Source organism: Haliotis cracherodii, unplaced genomic scaffold (genome assembly GCF_022045235.1).
Source record: "Haliotis cracherodii isolate W230 unplaced genomic scaffold, xgHalCrac1.p SCAF_6, whole genome shotgun sequence".
Taxonomy (NCBI): domain Eukaryota; kingdom Metazoa; phylum Mollusca; class Gastropoda; order Lepetellida; family Haliotidae; genus Haliotis; species Haliotis cracherodii.
Genome location: NW_027266319.1, coordinates 1,368,768 through 1,393,948, shown reverse-complemented (window position 1 = coordinate 1,393,948; position 25,181 = coordinate 1,368,768). Strand labels below are relative to the sequence as shown.

Below are 25,181 nucleotides of genomic sequence, written 5' to 3'. Positions count from 1 at the left end.
CGATGGACAATGAGGACAAACACACCATGACCAAAGTTCATTGACTTTGAGTCAGGTGAGCTAAAAACACGTAAAAGTGTCTTCACATATTCACATTGTCAGGATACAGTTTAACACTAATTATGTATAGTGCCATTAATATTGATTTTAAAACAGATTTGTTTAACATATTGAGATTCCTAAAACATTGTAATTATAATATTATACATTTCCATTATACATATTCTTCACTACAGAGTTTCAACAAACTTTGATTAAACATCAAGGAATGGTGAGAGAATGCAAAGAACAAATGGTTGTAAAACTTACATTAAGTTGTTACATTAACAAAACGTCACCGATTTCTCTGGCGAAAAAGGCACCTCTATTTTTAATAACGATAAGAACGATTTATGTAGTCATGGTAGTAGTATAGCTAATTTATTTTATTTGTTACATATTATTTGATCTACTTCCTATTTTCCAGTTTTTCACAGATAACTACATAAATTCACATATATCATGATATATACACACTTCTTCACAGTTTTCATCTTCATCACAGTTTACAATATCGGCCCATGTACCACCAAACATTGTGATAGTAGCCGACTCAGGGGGCTAATTTCTAATGTAAACTTGTTTGAACTTTTCACAATTATTGGTGTTTGTAAGAGACGATGTGAGTTTAATTTCATTTATTTTACTTCAAAGCATATAATGTTTTCACAGTAAGTGAGCACCTCCCAATCAGAGTCGGCGAGTAAATTGGAATATTGGACAATGTTGGTGTAGTAATTCCTCACGTCAACTTGTTTTAACATTTCACTTTTATTGGTGTTTGTAAGAGACGATGTGAGTTTAATTTCATTTATTTTACTTCAAGGCATGTTATGTTTTCACGATAAGTTGTGTTGCGTATAGGCTATGTTGGAATATAGTTGCAATAGAGGCTAATTTCTAATGTAAACTTGTTTTAACATTTCACAATTATTGGTGTTTGCAAGCAACCATGTAAGTATAATTTCATTTATTTTACCAAGGGAAAAACAAAATAGGGCGCCATGTTCGCCAGGCAATGGTAGCCGATTTCGCCTGAGGCATGGTGACGTTTTCGCCAATCGGTGACGTTTTAGCTATAACCTGAAAAAAGTTCTGGCATATAGAAAGTTGAATGCCTTGGAAAGAATGCGATAACATTGGATTCGCTGAGAACAGCAACTGATATACAAGTTGTAACCATGGTAGCTATGTCTATCTGATGTACAAATTGTCCCTACAATGCACAGTACTCATTAATACTGGTAGCAGTGATCATTTCTTTCCAATAACTAAGTCTTTAATCTGGTCTGTCAACCACTCAACACCTTCATGCAGGCCCTCCCCTGTGAGGGCATTGCTGGCACATATATGCCATGGTTTATCTCTGATAGTCAACAGACCCATCAAGCTTGAACACTTCACGCTTGACACAGCATCTCTCAGGTCCATCTTGTTGGCAAAAAAGAGCACAGGTATTCGGCGGTTTCGGATATCTTGATGCTGAAGCAGTACATCCAGTTCGTCCTTAGCAACCACCATCCTCAGTTTATCTGCACTGTCAATAACAAAGATAATACCATGGCATTCTTTGTAGTAGTGTTCCCAAAGGTTCCGGTAGCGACCCTGCCCTGACATGTCAAATATAGTAAACTGCAGACTCTTGTTCTTCAGTTTTTCTACATTGAATCCGACTGTTGGCACGATGTCGTGTGTGTTTTGAGCGTCCGCAGGTTTCAACTGATTGATTATTGTTGTCTTACCACAGTTGTCCAGTCCAACGACAAGTACATTAGCCTCCTTCTTTTTCAGTCCAAGTAGTTGGGCAAGTCTATCAAAGAACCCCATGTCGAGTCTACTGTTGAATGTGTTTACAACACAAGGTGGATGTGTTGAGGTTGCCAAGGTCTCCCAAAGTCTCCGCCGTGCGAGAATGTCAGCAGCTCATTCACATGTGGCAATATCAAACTCCTGAAACAAAGTAGTTACATCCGATTATTGTACACGGGACCGACAACCTGGGGACGATTTCATGAATGATGACAACGACATACAATAACACTGGTACCTTGCCTGAAGCCGGCGTCATAAATATGTCCCACAAGCACCTGTCGTTTCCGATCATGCGCAGAAAGTATTGAAGTACTACTTTCGTCCAACACATTGTATATATATATGGCATGCACACGCTTCTGTTTACGAAATGGCAAAGGAGCAGGGGTGGTAGAGATGAGCTTATGATAATTTCTTTTTCCTTTCGTGGGAATAAATGGAAAATGGTGTTACACCAAATGGAATTTAGAAGAGATGAGAACTGTTGCAGGTCTATTGCTGTCTTTTTCTCTTACGATTATTTTTCCTTCACTCAAGGCAGATGTCATAAAAAATCTTTTGTTTCTGGTCAGTTGAAAGGGCCACAAACACACTGGCCAAAACGGGCACACTAAAAGTAAAAAAGGCCACAAACCAAAAGTGGCGACTATATAAATATATAAGAATACCTTGCATGTTTCAGGTCTTTATTCATTTCATAACAAATATCTTTATGCATCAGGATACAAGCACAACTTCCTTTGAGCAGCACGATCAGAATTGTCTGATTTCATTTTAATTGTCACTGCAACATTCAGATTTGAACCTTTGGAAAACAAAGCACTCTCCACAAGACTGTATGACAAGAGGGATGACTTCAACTTTCCAATAGTCAACCTTCCCTTCATGTCGAGCAATATTCCAGCAGCTCCAGCCGTTGGTGTTTACATTTCACTACTTTTGAGATACAATCGAGCATGCCCTTTCTACCAAGATTTCAAGGAGCGCCATACGACTCTTGCCCAGAAGATGTTTTTTCAAGGCTATAACATTTGAGGCCTCGGTAAAGCTTTCAAAAAGTTTTTTTTCTGTAGACATGTAGAGGACACTCCAAATTTGACACATCAGTGACTGAAATAATGTCCGATGCAATTCCCTATTTTGACGGGTGCCACAGATGGAGCACGATACGCTCACAATTTGGAAAACACCTGGTATCATCACTATTTGATAGTGATTCATAAACACATGCTCAAGATATAGTCGGAATCGTACAATCGACTTTGCTTTTAGCATAGATTTCTATTGACTATGGAAAGGGGTTTGTGGCTTTTATTTATTAGAAGTCGGTCGTTCATACGTTAGACATTTTGCACATGTAAAAACAACTTTATCACACTTTCTAAAATTCCAAATGTGGGATACGGATGGTGGTCGTTTAAAGTTTGTTTTGGTTTGGTTGTTTTTTGTGTGCCCCTGAGGTCTTCAAAAGATTTCATCTTTTTTTACGAGTGTAGTACATTTCCCCACAGGACGATTTCCAACTTAGACAATACCCAACATGAACTTTTCCCCACATTAAATATAAAAAATAATATAATTTATATCACAGTTTTATTTACAATTTGAGGTATTTTAATAATATGAATATCAAAATACCTCATCATTTGTCAAGTTTACTCAAAATGTCACCAGCTACATGTACTATATAGAGCCTGCCACAGATAAACTCAACTCTTATCTTTTTTACATAGAATGCACAATACCATTACTAACTGAGGTTGGGGATGTAACGTGCGCTTTCCGACTAACAGCGTATGTCGAACACGGGCCGACCAGGCCATTTAGTGTATTAGCCGAAAGGGGCGTAAATAATTGGCATTCCGATTTGGGGCTTTTAGGGATTGCTTATATAGGAATTTTGAAATCGGAGATTTGGAATGTATGCCAGCAGGTGGAGAGCCTGAGGGAGGTGGGGTTTGAGTTTGAGTTTAGGGGTTTTGTTTTGGTTAGTTTATTTGCTTATTTGGAGGGGTTTTTTGTTGTTGTTTTTTAATTTTTTAAATGCGATTGATTAGATCTGTTTGGTTTAAGTATTTGCCTAGAACTTTAAAGTTGGATGTGTTGTTTTGAGGGTTTAATATTGTCCCTAAAGTTAATTCGAGTTTGGGGTTTAGTGAGTTTTGGAGTGTGGGCAGTGGATGGGCACGTGTTCTGTGGTTTCTTGTTGGGTGCAGTGTAGGCATTTACAAGTAGCGTCTATTTTTTTAGTTCTTTTTCTTATAAAGTTTTATACCAGTAAAAAGGTAAGAGAAGATTTTTGAGATGGTGAAAGGATTAAAACAAATAGGATAAAGCATTCACTGCCAATTTTCTCTAACAACACTCAGCATGCTGACTGAGCAATGGTCAACAATCCCTAATGAGATCCTGAGCACTTGGGCGCGCCGGGTGAGTGTTAAGATCCCAATAGACTCGTGAAGATCCGTGTTAAAATAGGTCTTCAGCAACCCATGCTTGCCGTGAAAGGCGACTACGCTTGTCGTAGACCAACGGGATCGGGTTGTCAGGCTCGCTGACTCGGTTGATGCATGTCATTGTTTCCCAATTGCGTAGATCGATGTTCATGACGTCAATCAGTGGATTATCTGTTCCAGATTCGATTAATTACAGACCGCCGTCATATAGCTGGAGTATTACTGAGTGCGGCGTTAAACAACAAACAAACACATATTACAATGACTGCGACGTGTCGGTGAAGATGCTAACACCGCCATGAAGCAAGTGATGTACAGAAATGAGAAGTAGGGGGTTATATACATCTGGATGAGTAACAATCACTGTATTGTTTTACTATAACGCCTTGTTAACCCCATTTATATGTACATCATCTGGCTTCATACTCCAACTATATACTTATCTATTGTGTAAACACCAGTCTATCAAAGTAGTCACATTTTAAGAATAACAACTTCTTTATTTACTATAAAGGCGATGTTTCGGCAAGGCTTGACAACGGTATAAGGATCTATTCCGAAACGTCACCTTTACAGTAAATAAAGAAGTTGTTATCCTCAAACAATTCATCAATCTATCATCATTCTTCTTTGTATAAACATCATTCATCCACATGTATATAACCTTCCCACTTCACATGTCCACACGTCACTTGCTTGATGACGGTGTTCGCGAAACGTCGCATCCATTGTAATAAAGCAGTTGTATATCAATGACAACGTCGACATGCCACTTAAATAAGTTCAATGTAGTTGTTTGTTTCTATCAAAAGAATATATTTTCAGATACTGAGCGTTAGTCTAACCAGAGGCCATAAAACTGAACCTCTGATCTAACATTCCAGCTGAAGTTCGATATATCGATCTGTATAGTCTCACCTTGCCCACGTGAAGTCGTCTCAACTTGGGAGGCTTGAACCTCTAACAAGTTTAATTACATGTAAAATCACTCAATTACTCCTCCTAATTACCAGACAAACAATCAGACTATCTTCGTCCTGACCCCTAGTTTAAACCCATCAGCGCAATGTGTATTACAAATATTTAGTAAAGACAACACACACAGTGAGTGGGTATGGTTTTACGCCGCTTTAAGCAATATTCCAGCAATATCACGGCGGGGGACATCAGAAATGGGCTTCACACATTGCACCCATGTCGGGAATCGAACCCGGGTCTTCGGTGTGACGAGCGAACGCTTTAACCACAAGGCTACCCGACCGCCCAAGACACACAGCGGTTTCATTCAATGATCAAAGTTTATTTTAAATCGTTTGAATTAATTAAATAAATACAGCAAAGTAACACAAGTTGTGATCTACAGTTATACTTTTCCATGTGGCCATTTTGACTTTTGATGTGGTCTTTTTGTCTTGTAGGTCTGTGGTCGTTTGTCTTTGGTCTGTGGTCGTTTTGACTTTTTGATGTGGCCGTTTTGTCTTGGGTCTTTGGTCGTTTTGCCTTGGGTCTGTGGACGTTTTGCCTTGGGTCTGTGGACGTTTTGCCTTGGGTCTGTGGACGTTTTGTCTTGGGTCTGTGGGTCTTTGGTCGTTTTGCCTTGGGTCTGTGGACGTTTTGTCTTGGGTCTGTGGACGTTTTGTCTTGGGTCTGTGGGTCTTTGGTCCTTTTGTCTTGGGTCTGTGGCCGTTTTCACTGAGCAAGCCAAGACAGTTGATGAAGTATGACGTGGACTGTGTACTCACTTACTTACAAATGACTCTGCAGAGTTGCGTCTTCTCCATCCATTGGCCAACTTCCACATCCATACAGAGTAGCTGCTGCGAAACCGAATTAAATCGAATTAACCCGAATAATCACATGATACATTTTTAAATATTTGGTCTCTCGTTGAGATCCTGGCAAAGTGCCTCTAAGTTTCAGTGAATGAATATTATTTTATGTCGCCGTCAGCATTTTATTTGTGGCAACTGTTTATCACAAGTTTGACGGCCACGCTAGTTAGTTCAGTTTGTGATGAAATCATATATGACTATGGTGTAAATATGTACTTTGTATAACTTTTTGACATTATCAGGACGTTTTGATTCCATAGATCTCCTTTAAAGCGAGACGTGGAGTCACGTGTCATCCTTATAAGCTGGGAGGGCACCTCAGTGGTCACGTGAACAAGACATCCGACAAAGGAAAGTTCGTGGTTCGAATCTCAGGACAGATGTGCGGATATTTTATGTAGCGACATCGTGATGAATTGTGGCGGGATACTGGCTATATGGATCAGTGTGAGGGTCTGTGTGGGAATTATGTGGCAGGATTCTTTTAATGAAAATGTTGTGTGAAGATGCGGATTTTGTGACAATGTTGTGCCAGGATGTTGTGTGACAATGTTGTGCCAGGATGTTGTGTGACAATGTTGTCCCAGGATGTCGTGTGACAATGTTGTGCCAGGATGTTGTGTGACAATGTTGTGCCAGGATGTTGTGTGACAATGTTGTCCCAGGATGTCGTGTGACAATGTAATGCCAGGATGTTGTGTGACAATGTTGTGCCAGGATGTTGTGTGACAATGTTGTGCCAGGATGTTGTGTGACAATGTTGTCCCAGGATGTTGCGTGATAATGTTGTGCCATGATGTTGTGTGACAATGTTGTCCCAGGATGTCGTGTGACAATGTTGTGCCAGGATGTCGTGTGACAATGTTGTGCAAGATAAGCTTTGGTACATTTTCCGATCCAAAGTTAGCGTGCTAAATAAATGCAAATAACCCACAAAGCAATGAGCAAATGTTACTTTTAAAAAAGATTAATTCTTTTAACCAAATGAGTTTGTTGTACAGTTAGTGTGTTTCTTCCAAGTTTTCTTGAAGTGTCTACTTGCATGTGTGGTGCCGTCTTCGCTCCAAAGTCTGACTCTATCAAATTGGTATATAAAAGTTTCGTTTGAAGGAAAATAATCGCTAGTAAAAATGTCACGCATCTAGGAATGTCCGTGTGATTCAGCTGTTCAACCCGTTTATGTGGTTCGGGTGTTTCGCGCCAAAATTCGCCTCATGAACAAAATGTTAAAGTTTATAAATACGTTAAATTCATCTTGTCTAAGCCTGCCGATTCTCAGTTTGAAATTCTACTCTGCAAAATATTCAAAGGTTTTCGGGTGATCCTGAAAGGAAGTTCACGTTTGTATTTGTTCTTTGTTTAAATGAATCCTGGCTTAAGATTTATGCGTGTTTTGTTGAATCCAACAGAAGCCGGTAAATATTTAGTTAGTTGTATTGAAAATAACATTTCGGGAAGGGAACTAACTCTGTTGGGAAAAGTCGGTCAAGATTGTTGTGATAGAAGGCGCATTTGACACCAATTTAGCCGCTTTTGTATAGTATTGTACTACGTTACACACTTTTGCACATAGGCTTTTGATATCTTGAATATCCGTGTCGTCTGGTGGCTGATGACTGTTGCTGTTTACTGCCTGACAAACCCGTGGATGGGGTTTTTATTTCCTGTCCTTGAACTTTTGGACATTGGCAGATCGTTGTGTGGACACCAGAATGATACCGGCTCAGCGAACAATACTGATTGGCCATCGATCACACGTGCATGACCCAATTTCAGTAATTCTTTAGCTTAAATATTTGCAATTTATTGCACATCGTTAAGACGAGGTGAAGGACGAGAGTGTGCAATGTCTTGTAGACGGTCAGTATACTCCCGCGAGCATGGATCAAGTGTTACTGGATGATAGGACTGGACGGAGGACTCGCCAATCATCGCCTCACATGACACAGTCCAGCTGGCCACACTAGCAGGTAGTCAACATGTAGATAACACTGACCTACTCTTGTTGCTGACACTGTTGGCAGCACTGTACACAATGCCGCTATGTACACTCATGACAATGGAGGCCAACACCAGACATTGATATGTTATTAGTGTCCCCTTGTCTGCAGTTTCATGGATGATAAGACAAACTGTCACAAGAGTTAGCGCTTAGTCTGGTATGTAGTTACATGAACAGGTAATAATTGCTGACACTTGATCACACAAGCATGGCATAGAACTTATGCTGGTCGATAACATGTTTTGCTATGAGTTAGTGCACACCCCAGCCCAAGCCAACCCACAATCAGGACTAAATACCCCCTTCACATCACACACACACACACACACAACCCACAATCAGGACTATATACCCCCCCCCCCCCCCCCCCCCCCACACACACACACACAATCAGGACTATATACCCCCTACACACGCACACACACACAAGCCAGGACTGTGTGCCATTGCTAACCACAACAGTTTCTTAGATTACATTACTGAATCACACCCATGAACATGCTGTAAGGGTGCAGCTCTGAGGATGCATGTGACATGCTATGAGGATGCAGCTCCGAGGATGCATGTGCCAAAAAAATATCTACTAAAATGTGTAAAGTGAAAAACAACCATATTGTTGGAAAGAGTAAATGAAACATCTGTCCAATCGTGTGTACTTCCGTTTCATTTTGCCAATTTTAGAAGACATTTCATGAATGAGATTCTATCAATGTCCGTAATGTCCTGCATATGCATGAATCCACATATTTCCCATATTGATATAGCTATGTGGATAATGATTCTTGTAATTAATGAGTTAGTGCAAAAGGTTTGGTTGTGGATCTTCAAGTAATTACTGAGTGAAATTTAAGCTTGACGTGACATGTTTACAGACAGTGTAGTCTACATGGTCTAGTATAGTGTTACAGAAGTGTAACATTCAGAATTCTGTCATCACAAAGTCACAACTCTACTGGTCAGTGCTTTTTAATAAACAAGTGACAGCACTATGAACAAGAGTATGAACACAGGGATTTATCTAGACCTGCTCAGAGGCAGATATTCAGCCCCAAGTCTGCTGCAGAGGATAGTAAAAATTCCCAATTTGAATGAATTATTTCCCAGTTCCTCAGAATTTATGAAAATAAGAACATTAAAAGGATCAAATTTTCAACAGTATTGCAATTGTGTCCCTGTTTGCTTGCCTTACTTTGGAGTCCCTAGATAAATCCTTGGAACATGTTTATGGAAAGTTATGGTTTGCGTAACTGTTTGGTTTTGCATGAATATGGCAAACTGAAATCATGTAAATAATCTGTGTAAACAATTTACTTTTCAGGATGGCTACTGAGTATTGTCGCAGAATGCTGCGAATCTGCATAGCTCAGCTGTGTCAGAATCTAGGATGGAATGCCACACAGTCGTCTCCCCTTGAGTTGCTCACTGATGTCTTAGAGCGCTATCTTATAGACCTTGGCAAGATATCTCACCGCTACTCGGAGCAGTGTAAGTGCATAGAGGGGATGAGATTCAGTCAGCCCCTGTCTAAATAGTCCATGCAGGATGTATCTGGACCTGAGAGGCCGCCGATATTTGGCCATAAGCCTGCTGCAAATGCCAAATTGGAATTAAAAAATTCCCAATTCATGTTAATTGATATAACTATCAACTTTCTGGCTTTGTAGACATTACCTGTATTTCATTGATAACAAGTCTTAATTGAAATACACTGTAGAGGACGCAATTGAGTATGCACACATCTAAATGCCTTTCAAAGACCTGTGCACTGTTAAGTTCTTTTCATTTCTTGAATAGTTGTGAGAGATATGTAACCACAGCTAAATTAGAATTTCTTAACCATAAGTTAAATAACATAATGTTAAGAATCCAATTTAATAAAATAGTGATTATCAGTGATTTATCATGTGCACTATTTGTGGGAACATTTTACATGCAATGGACCAATGATTATGTGACAATGTTGTCATGGTATTTTCATGAGTAAAGCCATGTATTGGTGCTATTCAGAGATTGTCATGGTACCATGAGTAAAGCCATGTATTGTGGCATTCTGTTTCCAAATTGTTAACCTGAAAAGATGACATTATATGGGTCCTAATCTATGGATGCTTGAACTTGACGTGTGATGGGGTATTCAGAGTGCCTCTGTATGCATGTTAGGAGCTGATTCTTCAGGATGAAATATTTGTGTATTCACGGTTATCACAGTGGTTGTCATGGTAATGGGGAGTTTTCCGTGTCAGTTCAGTTTCACTTCTGTATTTCAGTTACATCACTGTGAGTAGACGTGATGTGGGAGGCAGTGTTTGAGATAATTTTACACACCAACAAGACAGTCGGGCAGGTGTCCCATAAATGTTGCCCGTCCATCTCCAGAGTTACCTGCCCGCATTCAGACATTATATGTATTGAAAAATTGCAAAAAATGAGAGACAAAGTGCGTCTTGATTCAGTTGAAATAATGCACACAATTACTGGGGAACCTACAAGGATACGTAAGTTGGCTTAAAATTAGCTGTGAGACAGTCGTGCAGGTGGAGGAAAATTTCATGCAGCCTGACAAAAAAGTTACAAGTCACGGGCAGGTGGGCAGGCAGTTATTTTGGACACTGGTAGAAGGACACCCGTGAAGTGACACAGGGCTCTCACAGGTCTCGTGGTGATAACCAAGAAATATCTCACGTGTGCTCATGATCAGTGTTGCCATGGTTACACGGGTTTGCTTGTGTTGCAGTTGGGAGAACGGAGCCAAATCTGGATGATCTGGCCTTGACATTCCGCCACTATGGTATTCAGCTGGGAGAACTCGAGGACTACATCCGCCATGTTGAGCCAGTGGCGTTTGCACGAGAGGTGGTGTCATTTCCGGCCCGGAAACGTAATAACCTCGGATTCCCTAATCCACGAAGTCGGGAGTTACTGCAACATCGAGAAGAGCATGTACATGACCACCTCCCCTATATGTACCCAGGAATGGAGGGTAAGACTAGGCTATAGGCACAGTCATGGATAGACTATACACACAGTCATGGATAGACTATATACACAGCCATGGATAGACTATATACACAGCCATGGATAGACTATATATACAGTCATGGATAGACTATATATACACAGTCATAGATAGACTATATACACAGTCATGGATAGACTATATACACAGTCATGGATAGACTATGTACACAGCCATGGATAGACTATATACACAGTCATGGATAGACTATATACACAGCCATGGATAGACTATATACACAGTCATGGATAGACTATATACACAGTCATGGATAGACTATAGGCACAGTCATGGATAGACTATATACACAGCCATGGATAGACTATAGGCACAGTCATGGATAGACTATACACAGCCATGGATAGACTATATATACACAGCCATGGATAGACTATAGGCACAGTCATGGATAGACTATATACACAGTCATGGATAGACTATACACACAGTCATGGATAGACTATATACACAGTCATGGATAGACTATATACACAGCCATGGATAGACTATATATACACAGCCATGGATAGACTATATACACAGTCATGGATAGACTATATATACACAGTCATGGATAGACTATATACACAGCCATGGATAGACTATACACACAGTCATGGATAGACTATATACACAGTCATGGATAGACTATATACACAGCCATGGATAGACTATATACACAGTCATGGATAGACTATATATACACAGCCATGGATAGACTATATACACAGTCATGGATAGACTATATATACACAGCCATGGATAGACTATATACACAGTCATGGATAGACTATATACACAGTCATGGATAGACTATATACACAGCCATGGATAGACTATATACACAGTCATGGATAGACTGTATACACAGCCATGGATACACTATATACACAGCCATGGATAGACTATATATACACAGCCATGGATAGACTATATATACACAGCCATGGATAGACTATATACACAGTCATGGATAGACTATATACACAGCCATGGATAGACTATAGACACAGCCATGGATAGACTATATACACAGCCATGGATAGACTATATACACAGCCATGGATAGACTATATACACAGTCATGGATAGACTATATACACAGCCATGGATAGACTGTAGACACAGCCATAGATAGACTTTATACACAGTCATTGATAGACTATATACACAGCCATAGATAGACTGTATACACAGCCATGGATAGACTATATACACAGCCATGGATAGACTATATACACAGCCATGGATAGACTGTATACACAGTCATAGATAGACTATATACACAGTCATGGATAGACTATATACACAGTCATGGATAGACTGTATACACAGCCATGGATAGACTATATATACACAGCCATGGATAGACTATATATACACAGCCATGGATAGACTATAGACACAGCCATAGATACACTATATACACAGCCATGGATAGACTGTATACACAGTCATGGATAGACTGTATACACAGTCATGGATAGACATAGTCATGGATAGACTGTATACACAGTCATGGATAGACATAGTCATGGATAGACTGTATACACAGTCATGGATAGACTGTATACACAGTCATGGATAGACACAGACATAGATAGACTGTATACACAGTCATTGATAGACTGTATACACAGTCATGGATAGACATAGTCATAGATAGACTGTATACACAGTCATGGATAGACATAGTCATGGATAGACTGTATACACAGCCATGGATAGACATAGTCATAGATAGACTGTATACACAGCCATGGATAGACATAGTCATAGATAGACTGTATACACAGTCATGGATAGACATAGTCATAGATAGACTGTATACACAGTCATGGATAGACATAGTCATAGATAGACTGTATACACAGTCATGGATAGACATAGTCATAGATAGACTGTATACACAGCCATGGATAGACTATACACACAGTCATGGATAGACTATAGACACAGTCATGGATAGACTATATACACAGCCATGGATAGACTATATATACACAGCCATGGATAGACTATATATACACAGCCATGGATAGACTATATATACACAGCCATGGATAGACTATATACACAGTCATGGATAGACTATATACACAGCCATGGATAGACTATATACACAGCCATGGATAGACTATATACACAGCCATGGATAGACTATATACACAGCCATGGATAGACTATATACACAGTCATGGATAGACTATATACACAGCCATAGATAGACTGTATACACAGCCATGGATAGACTATATACACAGTCATGGATAGACTGTATACACAGCCATGGATAGACTTTATACACAGCCATGGATAGACTATAGACACAGTCATGGATAGACTATATATACACAGCCATGGATAGACTATATACACAGCCATGGATAGACTTTATACACAGCCATGGATAGACTATAGACACAGTCATGGATATACTATAGACACAGCCATGGATAGACTATATACACAGCCATGGATAGACTATACACACAGCCATGGATAGACTTTATACACAGCCATGGATAGACTATATACACAGTCATGGATAGACTATAGACACAGCCATGGATAGACTATAGACACAGCCATGGATAGACTATATACACAGTCATGGATAGACTGTATACACAGCCATGGATAGACTTTATACACAGCCATGGATAGACTATAGACACAGTCATGGATAGACTATATATACACAGCCATGGATAGACTATATACACAGCCATGGATAGACTTTATACACAGCCATGGATAGACTTTATACACAGCCATGGATAGACTATACACACAGCCATGGATAGACTTTATACACAGCCATGGATAGACTATAGACACAGTCATGGATAGACTATAGACACAGCCATGGATAGACTATAGACACAGCCATAGATAGACTATATACACAGCCATGGATAGACTATAGACACAGTCATGGATAGACTATAGACACAGCCATAGATACACTATATACACAGCCATGGATAGACTATATACACAGCCATAGATAGACTGTATACACAGTCATGGATAGACATAGTCATGGATAGACTGTATACACAGCCATGGATAGACATAGTCATAGATAGACTGTATACACAGTCATGGATAGACATAGTCATAGATAGACTGTATACACAGTCATGGATAGACATAGTCATAGATAGACTGTATACACAGTCATGGATAGACATAGTCATAGATAGACTGTATACACAGCCATGGATAGACTATACACACAGTCATGGATAGACTATAGACACAGTCATGGATAGACTATATACACAGCCATGGATAGACTATATATACACAGCCATGGATAGACTATATATACACAGCCATGGATAGACTATATATACACAGCCATGGATAGACTATATACACAGCCATGGATAGACTTTATACACAGCCATGGATAGACTTTATACACAGCCATGGATAGACTATACACACAGCCATGGATAGACTTTATACACAGCCATGGATAGACTATAGACACAGTCATGGATAGACTATAGACACAGCCATGGATAGACTATAGACACAGCCATAGATAGACTATATACACAGCCATGGATAGACTATAGACACAGTCATGGATAGACTATAGACACAGCCATAGATACACTATATACACAGCCATGGATAGACTATATACACAGCCATAGATAGACTGTATACACAGTCATGGATAGACTATAGACACAGCCATAGATAGACTGTATACACAGACATGGATAGACACAGCCATAGATAGACTATATACACAGACATAGATAGACTGAATACCCAAGTATGGATAGACTTTATACACAGCCATATATTAGGGCTGGCTAAAATGATTGATAATCAGAATTATCTTCGATATGAAAACTGCGTCAACGATAATATCTTAAGTAAACTATTTTGATGAAAAAGTTTCTATTTACTGAAGCAGATTTGTTTTTGTCCATTGCTGAGGACAAAAGCAAAGCAACCGATGCATAAATGTGTCTCTACTCACTAATAATGTGAAATATGATGGTTTGTCTTTGTGATATTTGTATGTTTGCTGAAAGTTACTTCTCTGATATTTATCGATAATTGATCAAAATTTTTGATCTCTAAGATCCAATCGATAGCCAGCGCTAACACAGATACGGTACAGTTCACATGTGTGTGTAGTGTGTTGTGTTTCAATCTCATTGAAATCAGATCTAAGTTCTCGCTGCCGCTAAACTAAAATGTGAGGACATTCCACTACTGGTCACGTCAGAACGACCTATCGCAAACTTTGACTGACCACTGAAATGACTAACAAGAAGTCAACATCAGCTAATTAGAAAGCAGCTTTCTCAAGCTCTACGGCACTCGTTTCAACCTAGCGACTTTGTGTTGACACAGTTCTCGATTAAAATTTTGAAAACTGAACAAACAAACATTCCGGAATGTCTAATGTATGGTTGAGATTGTATGGCCGTGCTTCCCATGTACTGTGGGAACGCCTCCTCCTCAAATACTCCGTGTTAACATTTTCATGATTAGAAAACACATTCTGACTATTACTTTCATGATGTGGTAAGCGACGCTTTGATTGGTCGGATGAAAGGTCATTCTGACGTGACCCGTAATGGTATGTCCTAAGATCTGTGTTTAGCGATAGCCAGAACTAAGATCTGATTTGAATGAGATTGGTTGTGTCAAGTTGTGTTGGAAGACATCCCTGTCCTAATCCATGGGTGGTTCTTTGTTTTCCAGAAGAGGTGGAAGAGGAACCCTCCCTGCCCACGCCCTGCCAGCTACCTCAGGAATCTGTGTCCCCACTGGCAATCAGCCCCACCCCCACTGATAAGCGTCCCCTGTCCAACTCTGCCGAGGGACCCCCACCAAAGAGACCCAGGTCAGGAAGCCAGTCCACAAGCAGGCAGGGCTGTAACAACTCTCTACATGTCTCGATAACCCGTGAAGATCCGGGTTGAATAGGTCTTCAGCAACCCATGCCTGCCATAAGAGGCGACTATGCTTGTTGTGAAGAGAATGAATGATGCATGTCATTGTATCCCAATTGTGTGGTTGATGCTCATGATGTCAATCACTGGATTGTATAGTCCAGACTCGATTATTTACAGACCGCCGTCATATAACTGGAATATTGCTGAGTGCGGCGTTAAACAACAAACAAACAAAGTATGATAACCACAGCTCTCAATGATCTCTAAGTAAAGTAAGGTCACATTTGAGTAAAATGTCAACAGTATTGTCATTTTCTCGTGAATATGACACAAAGATTATGGGCATTAATAAAGCATGCCCTACAAAGGTCTTATACCACATGGACAGGGAATGCTGTAAGTAGGTCAAAGGCCAAGGTCACAAAATAGAAAGTCTCATAGCTTGTTATACTTTCTCAAAAGGTATTAATGCATGTTTAGTTAAACTTGACGTATACCTTCCCTAGGCTGGGTCACAGTCTTGAAAAGTCCCATGCGTGAAACTGGTAGTCTAGATCACATACTTTGTGTACCCCTCTGACAAGTGCAAAGTGGCACGGCTCCCATGGCCAAAAGCAATAATTACAGTGCCACTCACCCTGGCAGTGTGGGTTTAAATCCTGGATGGGACTCAACCCCCAAAAGTACTAGAATCTGTACTTTACTGAGAATGTGTTATCCAAATATAACATTTGTTAAAGGCGCTTGTTTTGGAATACATGGTACTCCCTGTAGTGACTGACTGTAACCGTGGTAACTGTTGTTGTCCCAGGTTGACGAATCTGCCGGAGGAGGCTGGCCACTCCCAATACGAGATGAAGAGCGTGCTGATGAACCCGAGCGGCGTGCTCACCCCGACCAGGCAGGGCAAGCTGCCCGACGCCCGCACTCCGCCCACGTTCAGACAAGCCCTACAGTTCAAGGAGGACAAGGAGAAGGGGCGAGAAAACAAGGACCAGCTTCCGAAACTTGCAGACAAACGTGATCGCCAGGATGGGGGCGCAGATAACATCAACAAGTCCAACAACTGTATGGAGAAAGTGGCACCAAAGAAAAAAATGCTGAAGCAGTATAAACAAATGGCAGCGGATGATGCCGCGTCGGGGATGCCGCGGTCGCCGAAGGTGGGGAAGCTGGCCCGGCCCCCCAAACAGGTGTCCCCCCTTGTGACGAAGAACACAAAACCCAAGAACAAGCTGAAATCCAAGGACAAGCTGAATTTAAAGAAGAGTGACAGCAGTGGGGGACCGAGTGGGGGACCGAGTGGGGGTGTGGCGGGCACTCAAGGGGAGAGTTGTCTCAAGGACTTGCTTCTCTCATCCAAATTAGACTTGCACAAAGGAGAGAAAGCCAAACTTAGCTCACCCAAACTTTCATCCCCCAAAACCAAATCAGATTCTAAACACAAGCACAAAGAAAAGAAATCCCGGGTTATTGTTGATAAGACTCCGAGGGCAGAACCAGAAGCCCAATCTAGACAGCAGTCCGTCGGTGCAGACGGAGCCCCGTCAAAAACGGAGACTGGTTCTTCGTCACGACTCCAACCCTCCCTAGAGGAAGAGTTGTCCAACAACTCGCGTGATGACTCCCCCCAGCGGTTGGTAATCGCGGAGGGGGAGGTCCGTGTTAAGAATACGAAGGAGGCCCGGCTGGCCCGGCTGGCTCTCATTGACGATAGTATTGAAAGTGTGATCCGAGACTCCCAATCTCACAAGGACAAACCTGACACCTTCACCTTCAGTGAGGAGGTGACAGTGGATGTGTCACCCAAGATTGTGAAAGGGAAAAAGAAAGACAAAGTGAAATCAGGTAAAGATTCTGATAAACAGAAAAAGAAGGAAAAGAAAGAGAAATCAGACTCTCAGTCAATTGACGAAAGTATAGACTCTGTGATACGACAGTCGTCAGAGGAAACGGAGTTGGTGGCTCCACCATCTGTCACTAGTGTTGAGGAGGTGGTGAAGCGTGTGGTGGAGGAGTTTTCTCCCCCTGTTAGGGAAGTGCCACCCCTGTTGTCACAGGTACAAGGCAACAAGAAAGTCAAAGAAAAATCAGAAAAAAAACAAAAGAAAAAAGGGGTGAAGAAAGATAAAATGGGTTCTACAAAAGATAAACTAAAGGACAAATTGAAAGTCAAAACAGAAAAACTAGACTTGTTCGAACCTGACAAGAAACCCTCAGTGCTAGATAAGTTTTCAGCCAAGGAGTACAGTGTGTATGACTTCCCGGAAAGTCCGCCATCGTTCCCACCTCAACCCAAGAAAACCACGCCCAAGTCAGGCACCTCCCCTAAACGCGCCCCCCATCCTCCAGTTTTGCCTCCACCCACACCCATGTCCCTGCCCCCTCCTCCACCCCCTGCCCCACCTGTTGCGCCCCCTCCTCCGCCCCCTGCCCCCCGAGAGGAGCGCCCCCTACCTACAGACACTGATCAGCCGCCTCTCATGACTCTCAAGATTGATCTCAAACACAAGCAGAAGGACAAGGAGAGATCCAAGGTAACCATGGTAACAACACTCCCTCTGGTCAGCCTGTTGGCTGCTTGTAGCGGAAGTACTAAGTATGTAAAATTATCCACCTTGTATATGCAGGATGTATATTAACCATTTTGAAATAAGCCATGTTGTATCTTACCAATGAAGATCCAGGTTACAATAGGTATTCACCAACCCATGCTTGCCATAGGACGTGACTATGTTTGTAATAAGAGGCGACTAAAGAGATGTGGCAATCAGGCTCGCTGGCTTGGTTGATGCATGTCATTGTATCCCAATTGGGTAGATCGATGCTCAAGATGGCAATTACTGGATTGTCTGTTCCAGACTCAATTATATACCGACTGCTGCCATGTAGCTGGAATATTGCTGTTTGTAGTGTTGAACAACAAACATCTTGTATGTCTGCAGGATGAATATTACATATGTGAAATAAGCCTTCTTGTGTGTCTGCATGATGAATATTACGTATGTAAAATAAGCCATCTTCATGATCTTGTATGTCTGCAGGATGAATACTACGTATGTGAAATAAGCCATCTTGAATGTCTGCGGGATGAATATTACGTATGTGAAATAACCCCTCTTATATGTCTGCAAAATGAATATTACGTATGTGAAATATGCCATCTTGTATGTCTGCGGGATGAATATGAACCATTTTGAAATAAGCCATCTTATATGTCTGCAGGATGAAAATTTAACCATTTTGAAATAAGCCATCTTATACAATGTTATATGTCTGCAGGATGAATATTACGTATGTGAAATTAGCCATCTTGTATGTCTGCAGGATAAATGATGTTTGTGAAATAAGCCATCTTGTATGTCTGGGGGATGAATATTATGCATGTGAAATAAGCCATCTTGTATGTCTGCGGGATGAATATTACGTATATGAAACAAGCCATCTTGTATGTCTGCGGGATGAATATTAACCATTTTGAAATAAGCCATCTTATATGTCTGCAGGATGAATATTGAGCATTTTGAAATAAGCCATCTTGTATGTCTGTGGGATGAATATTACGTATGTGAAATATGCCGTCTTGTATGTCTGCGGGATGAATATTACGTATGTGAAATAAGCCATCTTGTATGTTTGCGGGATGAATATTACGTATGTAAAATATGTCATCTTATATGTCTGGGGGATGAATATTACGTATGTGAAATAAGCCATCTTGTATGTCTGCAGGATAAATGATGCGTATGTGAAATAACCCCTCTTATATGTCTGCAAGATGAAGATTACGTATGTGAAATATGCCATCTTGTATGTCTGCAGGATGAATATTACGTATGTAAAATATGCCATCTTGTATGTCTGCAGGATGAATATTATGTATGTGAAATAAGCCATCTTGTATGTCTGCAGGATAAATATTACGTATGTGAAATATGCCATCTTGTATATCTTCAGGACAAGGATCACAAAAAGGAGAAGAAGGAGAAGAAAAAAGACAAAGAGAAGAAGAAGAAGAACAAAGATAAGGACAAGGAGAAGTCTCGGGACAAAACTCGGTGGAAGGAGGACCGCCACAAGGAGGACAAGGTAGGATGGACACCGGTAGAAGCTGAAGTTGTTTACTTGTTGAGATACCAACGAGAGTTTGTGGAAGTCGTGTACTTGTTGAGATATCAGAAAGAGTTTATTGAAGTTTGGTGTACTTGTTGAGATATAAAAGAGAGTTTATTGAAGTTAGAAGAGATTTACTTACGGTGGATGTGTAGACAGAGTGATTGAATGTTTCATTCTACATTTGGCCGATTGATGCAGATTGTTTCTTGTGTAGGATGTGCCGAGCAGTGCACCCACTGGTGGTCCAGTGGCTCCCATCAAGCTGAACATCAAGTTTGGTGGCCTGTCTGCTGCAACCAGCACTGTCGTCACGGAAACCAAGACAGCCTCACCAAAGACTGAGACTGTTCTGGATTCTCCTAAGACCCCACGGCCGGAGCCCCTACTGTCCCCCAAACGGGATATCCCCAAACTGTGAGTATCACCCAAAAATACATTGTCTAGTATGTTTGTTCTGAAAGTCAAGTTAGCTTATGACGTGTTCCATTTTTCTGTTGTGCTTCATTTGTCATCTGAGGGGGCACGGGTGGCCCAGTCGTCTAAGGCATCGCGATTCACTGTGCAGAGTTGCGTCCCTTGGACATGCCAGAAACCCATGATTGTGGGTTCGAATCCCGGTTCGCCCTGATTATGTTTCTAGGTTTGTCAGCGCCATACCCGTGCTCGTGGGTTTCATCAAAGTGGTAAACGTCTGAAACCTGCATCACTTAGGGATTTCCTCCCACATTAAGCTGACACGCCGTGATATAACTCGAATACTGTTAAAAGCGGCGTTAAACCCAACTCACTCACTCACTCACTCATTTGTCATCTAAACATCATCTGAGAAACCAGCCGACCAACGAAGCTGAAACTAACTTCACAGGCTTGGTCTCACCTTTGATCTTAACCCAGTTTTAATCAGATTTTCAGTGGCAGCAATATTGAAAAATCTTTTTTGGTCATAATTCAGGTTTGTTTAAATAATGGAATTTGTGTTGCTTGGTTGCTTAAGGGACACAATACATATGTTCCTTTTTTGCAATATTTAGCTCACCTGCCCTGAAGGGCCATGCAGGCTTATGTCATTGTCCGTTGGCGTCTCTCAACTTTTCATATGAACTTGTTATATACTTAAAAATACAGAAAGCCACCAATTTTTTCAAGTGATTAAAATCTGATATATGGCTGCCGCTTGTCACGAAAAATGCAGGATACAATATATGTCTTTGAAGTAATCTACAATCTGTATCGTAATGCTGGCACATGTATCAAAATCAAACATGGCTATGAATCAAAACCAAACATGACTGTCCTCGCACGACCTCAGATGTTGCTGTTTTAACATCAAGAGAGTTTACATGGATTTTCTTTCTGAGGTAAATAAACTGCTGAAGGTTTTTATTAAGCAAGCAGAGCATTCATCTATATCATACATGTTTTCAGAGTTATCAAACCAATTCGTCGGGAGTCTTTAGAAGCCAAAGCCAAGCTAGGAGCAGCATCACGATCACCAGCCTTTATGTCTCCAGCTAAACCTCCTACCCCGCCCCCACAGCCACCCCCCAAACCCCAATCCCCTCCCCCTCCTCCAAAGATCAAAACTCCACCTCGATCTCCATCCCCACCCCCTTCACCTCCAAAACCAAAAACCCCACCCCCAAAGTCTCCAACTCCTTCGCCTCCACCCCCACCCTCCCCCTCACCACCTCCTCCCCCAGTCCACAAATCACCCCCTCCCCCATTACCCTCACCGTCTCCTCCCTCGAGGTCACCCACTCCTGAGAAACTTCTCACACCCTCCCCTGAGCCAAAGGTACGTTCACCTTTGAGTTCCCCAATTCACAAATCTCCAACCCCAGTATCCCGCTCCCCATCACCGAAGTCCCCCCATCCCATTCAACATTTCCCCCCACCCCCACGGAGCCCCTCCCCGCCACGTGTTCATTCAGTGAAGTCCTCTCCCCAGCACTCTCCCTCCTCCCCCAAGCTTCAGATGGATATTGACTCGGAGTCGGAGAAGGATCAAGATCCTGAGCCTAAACCCAAACCAGCTAAATCATCTCCAAAGGGAAAAGGGGAAGCAAAGCCTTCGCCCAAGGGGAAGCGCGGTCGAAAGCCCAAGGAGGAGAATGCTGGGGACACGAGAGCAGCAGGAAAACCCAGGACCAAATCTGTTCCGTCGGTGACGTCGGAGACCGTCAGCGAGACGCCCATCACAGGACCCATTGTTCAGAGGACTGTGGTGGCGGAAACTGTGGGATCATTCATTGTGAGTTGTTGTGTGGGATCATTCTTTGTGAGTTGTTGTGTGGGATCATTCATTTGGTTGTAGTGTGGGATCCCTGCCCTTGTTAAGCGGGTTGTCTTGAACCATATCCCTCCCCTTGTGATGTGGGTTGTCTTGATTCATATCCCTCCCCTTGTTAAGTGGGTTGTCTTAATCCATATCCCTCCCCTTGTTAAGTGGGTTGTCTTAATCCATATCCCTCCCCTTGTTAAGTGGGTTGTCTTAATCCATATCCCTCCCCTTGTGATTTTGGTTGTCTTGATTCATATCCCTCCCCTTGTTAAGTGGGTTGTCTTAATCCATATCCCTCCCCTTGTTAAGTGGGTTGTCTTAATCCATATCCCTCCCCTTGTTAAGTGGGTTGTCTTGATTCATATCCCTCCCCTTGTTAAGTGGGTTGTCTTAATTCATATCATATGACCTGTGATGTTGTAGGATGCAGATGGCAACAAGGTGTGGATCTGCCCGTCGTGTAAGATGCAGGACGATGGCAGCCCGATGATCGGCTGCGACACATGCGACGACTGGTACCACTGGTGAGTTCATATATCAGCACCCTGTTTTATCAGCACCCTGTTTAATCAGCACCCCGTTTATCAGAACCCTCTTTATCAGCACCCCGTTTTATCAGCACCCCGTTTATCAGCACCCTGTTTAATCAGCACCCTGTTTATCCAGTGTATCATTTTCCTTTCTATTAAACTACAGGGCTCGAAATAAATATTCCCGCTGCTGCTTCTATTGATGAGTGGCAGCATGTACACTCTTCTTACCATATCAATTCATCTCAAGTATTGCCAGAGTCCAGTTTTCACTGTACAATGATAGCAACCCACAAAGAAATAGTTTCATCATGTGACTTGTTAGATGTTTTGTGATAGTGCTGACTCAGCATCTGTTGGTGATTACAGGACGTGCATGAGCATCACCGAGGAACCCAAGGAGGACGAGTGGTACTGTCCTCGATGTCAGGAGATCAGAGCCCGAGCCCCCAAGGGAGGAAAAACCAAGGAGGGAAAACCCAAGGGGAAAAAAAGGGGACGCAAGAAAAAAATCTAAGGCAGCTTCTAGTAACATGGACTCAATGTTGCTTGTTATCAGATAATTATCATGTATATATTTTATTTGCTCAACCGTGGTCTGTACAGTAGCTTTGTAAAGCTTTGATGATAAATTGTCAAAGTGCTGGTACGTCTTTGTTATTTCTGTGCATGGCCCAGGTCAGTGACCTACAGATGGACGGAGATGTATGCCTCCGTGGTCTTGTGGTAGAGCGGAAGGTCCGGGGTTTGATCCCTGGCCGTGTCATACCAAAAGATGTTAAAAGATGGTATTTGATGTTACCCTGCTGGCGTTTGGCATGAGGGGTTAAGCAAGGGCTGATTGACTGGGAGTCAGTATTCTGTGTCTGAGGTATTCATATAACCATGGCATCTCAATGGGCTAGCATTAATATCGGCATCAGTCAAGACTAGTACAACCAGCCAGACAGCCAGACAGACACACACACACACAGAGAGAGAGAGAGCGGGACAGAGACAGACACACACACACACACGTTGCTTGGAAGTAATCTTGGACATGACGTTAAACCCCATTTCACCTCACCTTTTGTCATGAAGGACTAGAGATAAAAAACACTTTCATTATGCCACTCAACATTTGCTAAGGAACACCTTTGTCTAAAAATGACTATTTTGGTCCTTAGCAAGTGTTGTGTATCATATATTTGAAATAAGACATAGTCCACATGCACCATTAAAGCTCTAAATTAGGCTACTTGTTCACTGACAACTGAGCCACATCCCCAGCAGTGCCCTAGGTGTTCCTGCCTACCTGGGACCCCTCGTGTACATCGCTTCTCATCCTGCATACTGGGTCGACTACCTCAACACGATAAGGCTGTCTTTGATGCCTTCCGTTTTTTTAAGACTCCAGTGATGACATACATAAAGAACAAGCATGAAATACTCATATCCCCCGCCAATACCACCATTTTCAGTCTACATCAAAGTCATTGCCATGGAAAATCCCAAACTATGAAAAGGCACCAATTCACCACTGGACCTATCTATGTGCCAAATTTGGTTAAGCTATCTCTCGTGGTTTTTAAGTTCTGCTCTGGAAAACGAAACGTGACCGACGGACCGCACAAATTCCTATATCCCCCTTCTACTTCGTGGTGGGGGATAATAATACTGTACCATCCACTACTGCACTGTGAGCAAGTCCTCCCTCTTCTGGAAGTGACGCAGGCTGCTACAAATAATAAGAGGCGACTAACGGGATCGGGTGGTCAGGCTCGCTGACTTGGTTGATGCATCTCAACGATCCCAGTTGCATAGATCGATGCTCATGATATTAATCACTGGATTGTCTGGTCCAGACTCGATTATTTACAGACTGCCGTCATATTGTTAGAATATTTCTGAGTGCAGAGTTAAACAACAAACCAAACCATGTATTTAGAATCTGTTCCAAGTACCCCATTGCTAATCTTACAGTGAGGAGTGAGTTAAGATTTAACATCACATCGGAAATATTTCAGCTGTGACAACATAAAGTTAAACATTGACAACAAACATATTTAGAATGCATAAAACCGAAGATAGTACAATAACTAGACTATCACAGATTTGAGGAAAACCAAGTTTGAGAACATGTAAAAGAATAAACTATCAGTAAACAACACAGTATAAAGAAGG

The 25,181-nt window shown here is 41.7% G+C and overlaps 2 protein-coding genes across 3 annotated transcripts; one reads left to right on the top strand and one right to left on the bottom strand.

Moving 5' to 3' along the window:
• Positions 1 to 409: 409 nt before the first annotated feature.
• Positions 410 to 2,110, bottom strand: LOC139445873 (ADP-ribosylation factor-like protein 6). 2 transcript variants are annotated; one of them, XM_071227108.1, is made up of 2 exons: positions 2,073 to 2,110; positions 410 to 1,989 (listed from the first exon to the last, which is right to left on the bottom strand). In XM_071227108.1, exon 2 carries the CDS (start codon positions 1,864 to 1,866, stop codon positions 1,294 to 1,296), a length of 573 nt encoding a protein of 190 aa, XP_071083209.1. In that variant the 5' UTR covers positions 1,867 to 1,989; positions 2,073 to 2,110; the 3' UTR covers positions 410 to 1,293. The 2 variants fall into 2 exon arrangements, with proteins under 2 accessions (XP_071083209.1, XP_071083208.1); XM_071227107.1 differs by having other exon boundaries at positions 2,087 to 2,110.
• Positions 2,111 to 7,624: 5,514 nt separating this feature from the next.
• On the top strand, positions 7,625 to 23,616 carry LOC139445869 (transcription initiation factor TFIID subunit 3-like). Its single transcript, XM_071227103.1, has 10 exons — positions 7,625 to 8,109; positions 9,460 to 9,626; positions 10,876 to 11,121; positions 15,898 to 16,039; positions 16,903 to 18,628; positions 20,049 to 20,180; positions 20,422 to 20,621; positions 21,633 to 22,458; positions 22,912 to 23,012; positions 23,388 to 23,616. Exons 2-10 carry the CDS (start codon positions 9,461 to 9,463, stop codon positions 23,533 to 23,535), a joined length of 3,687 nt encoding a protein of 1,228 aa, XP_071083204.1. The 5' UTR covers positions 7,625 to 8,109; position 9,460; the 3' UTR covers positions 23,536 to 23,616.
• The last annotated feature ends 1,565 nt before the right edge of the window (positions 23,617 to 25,181 follow it).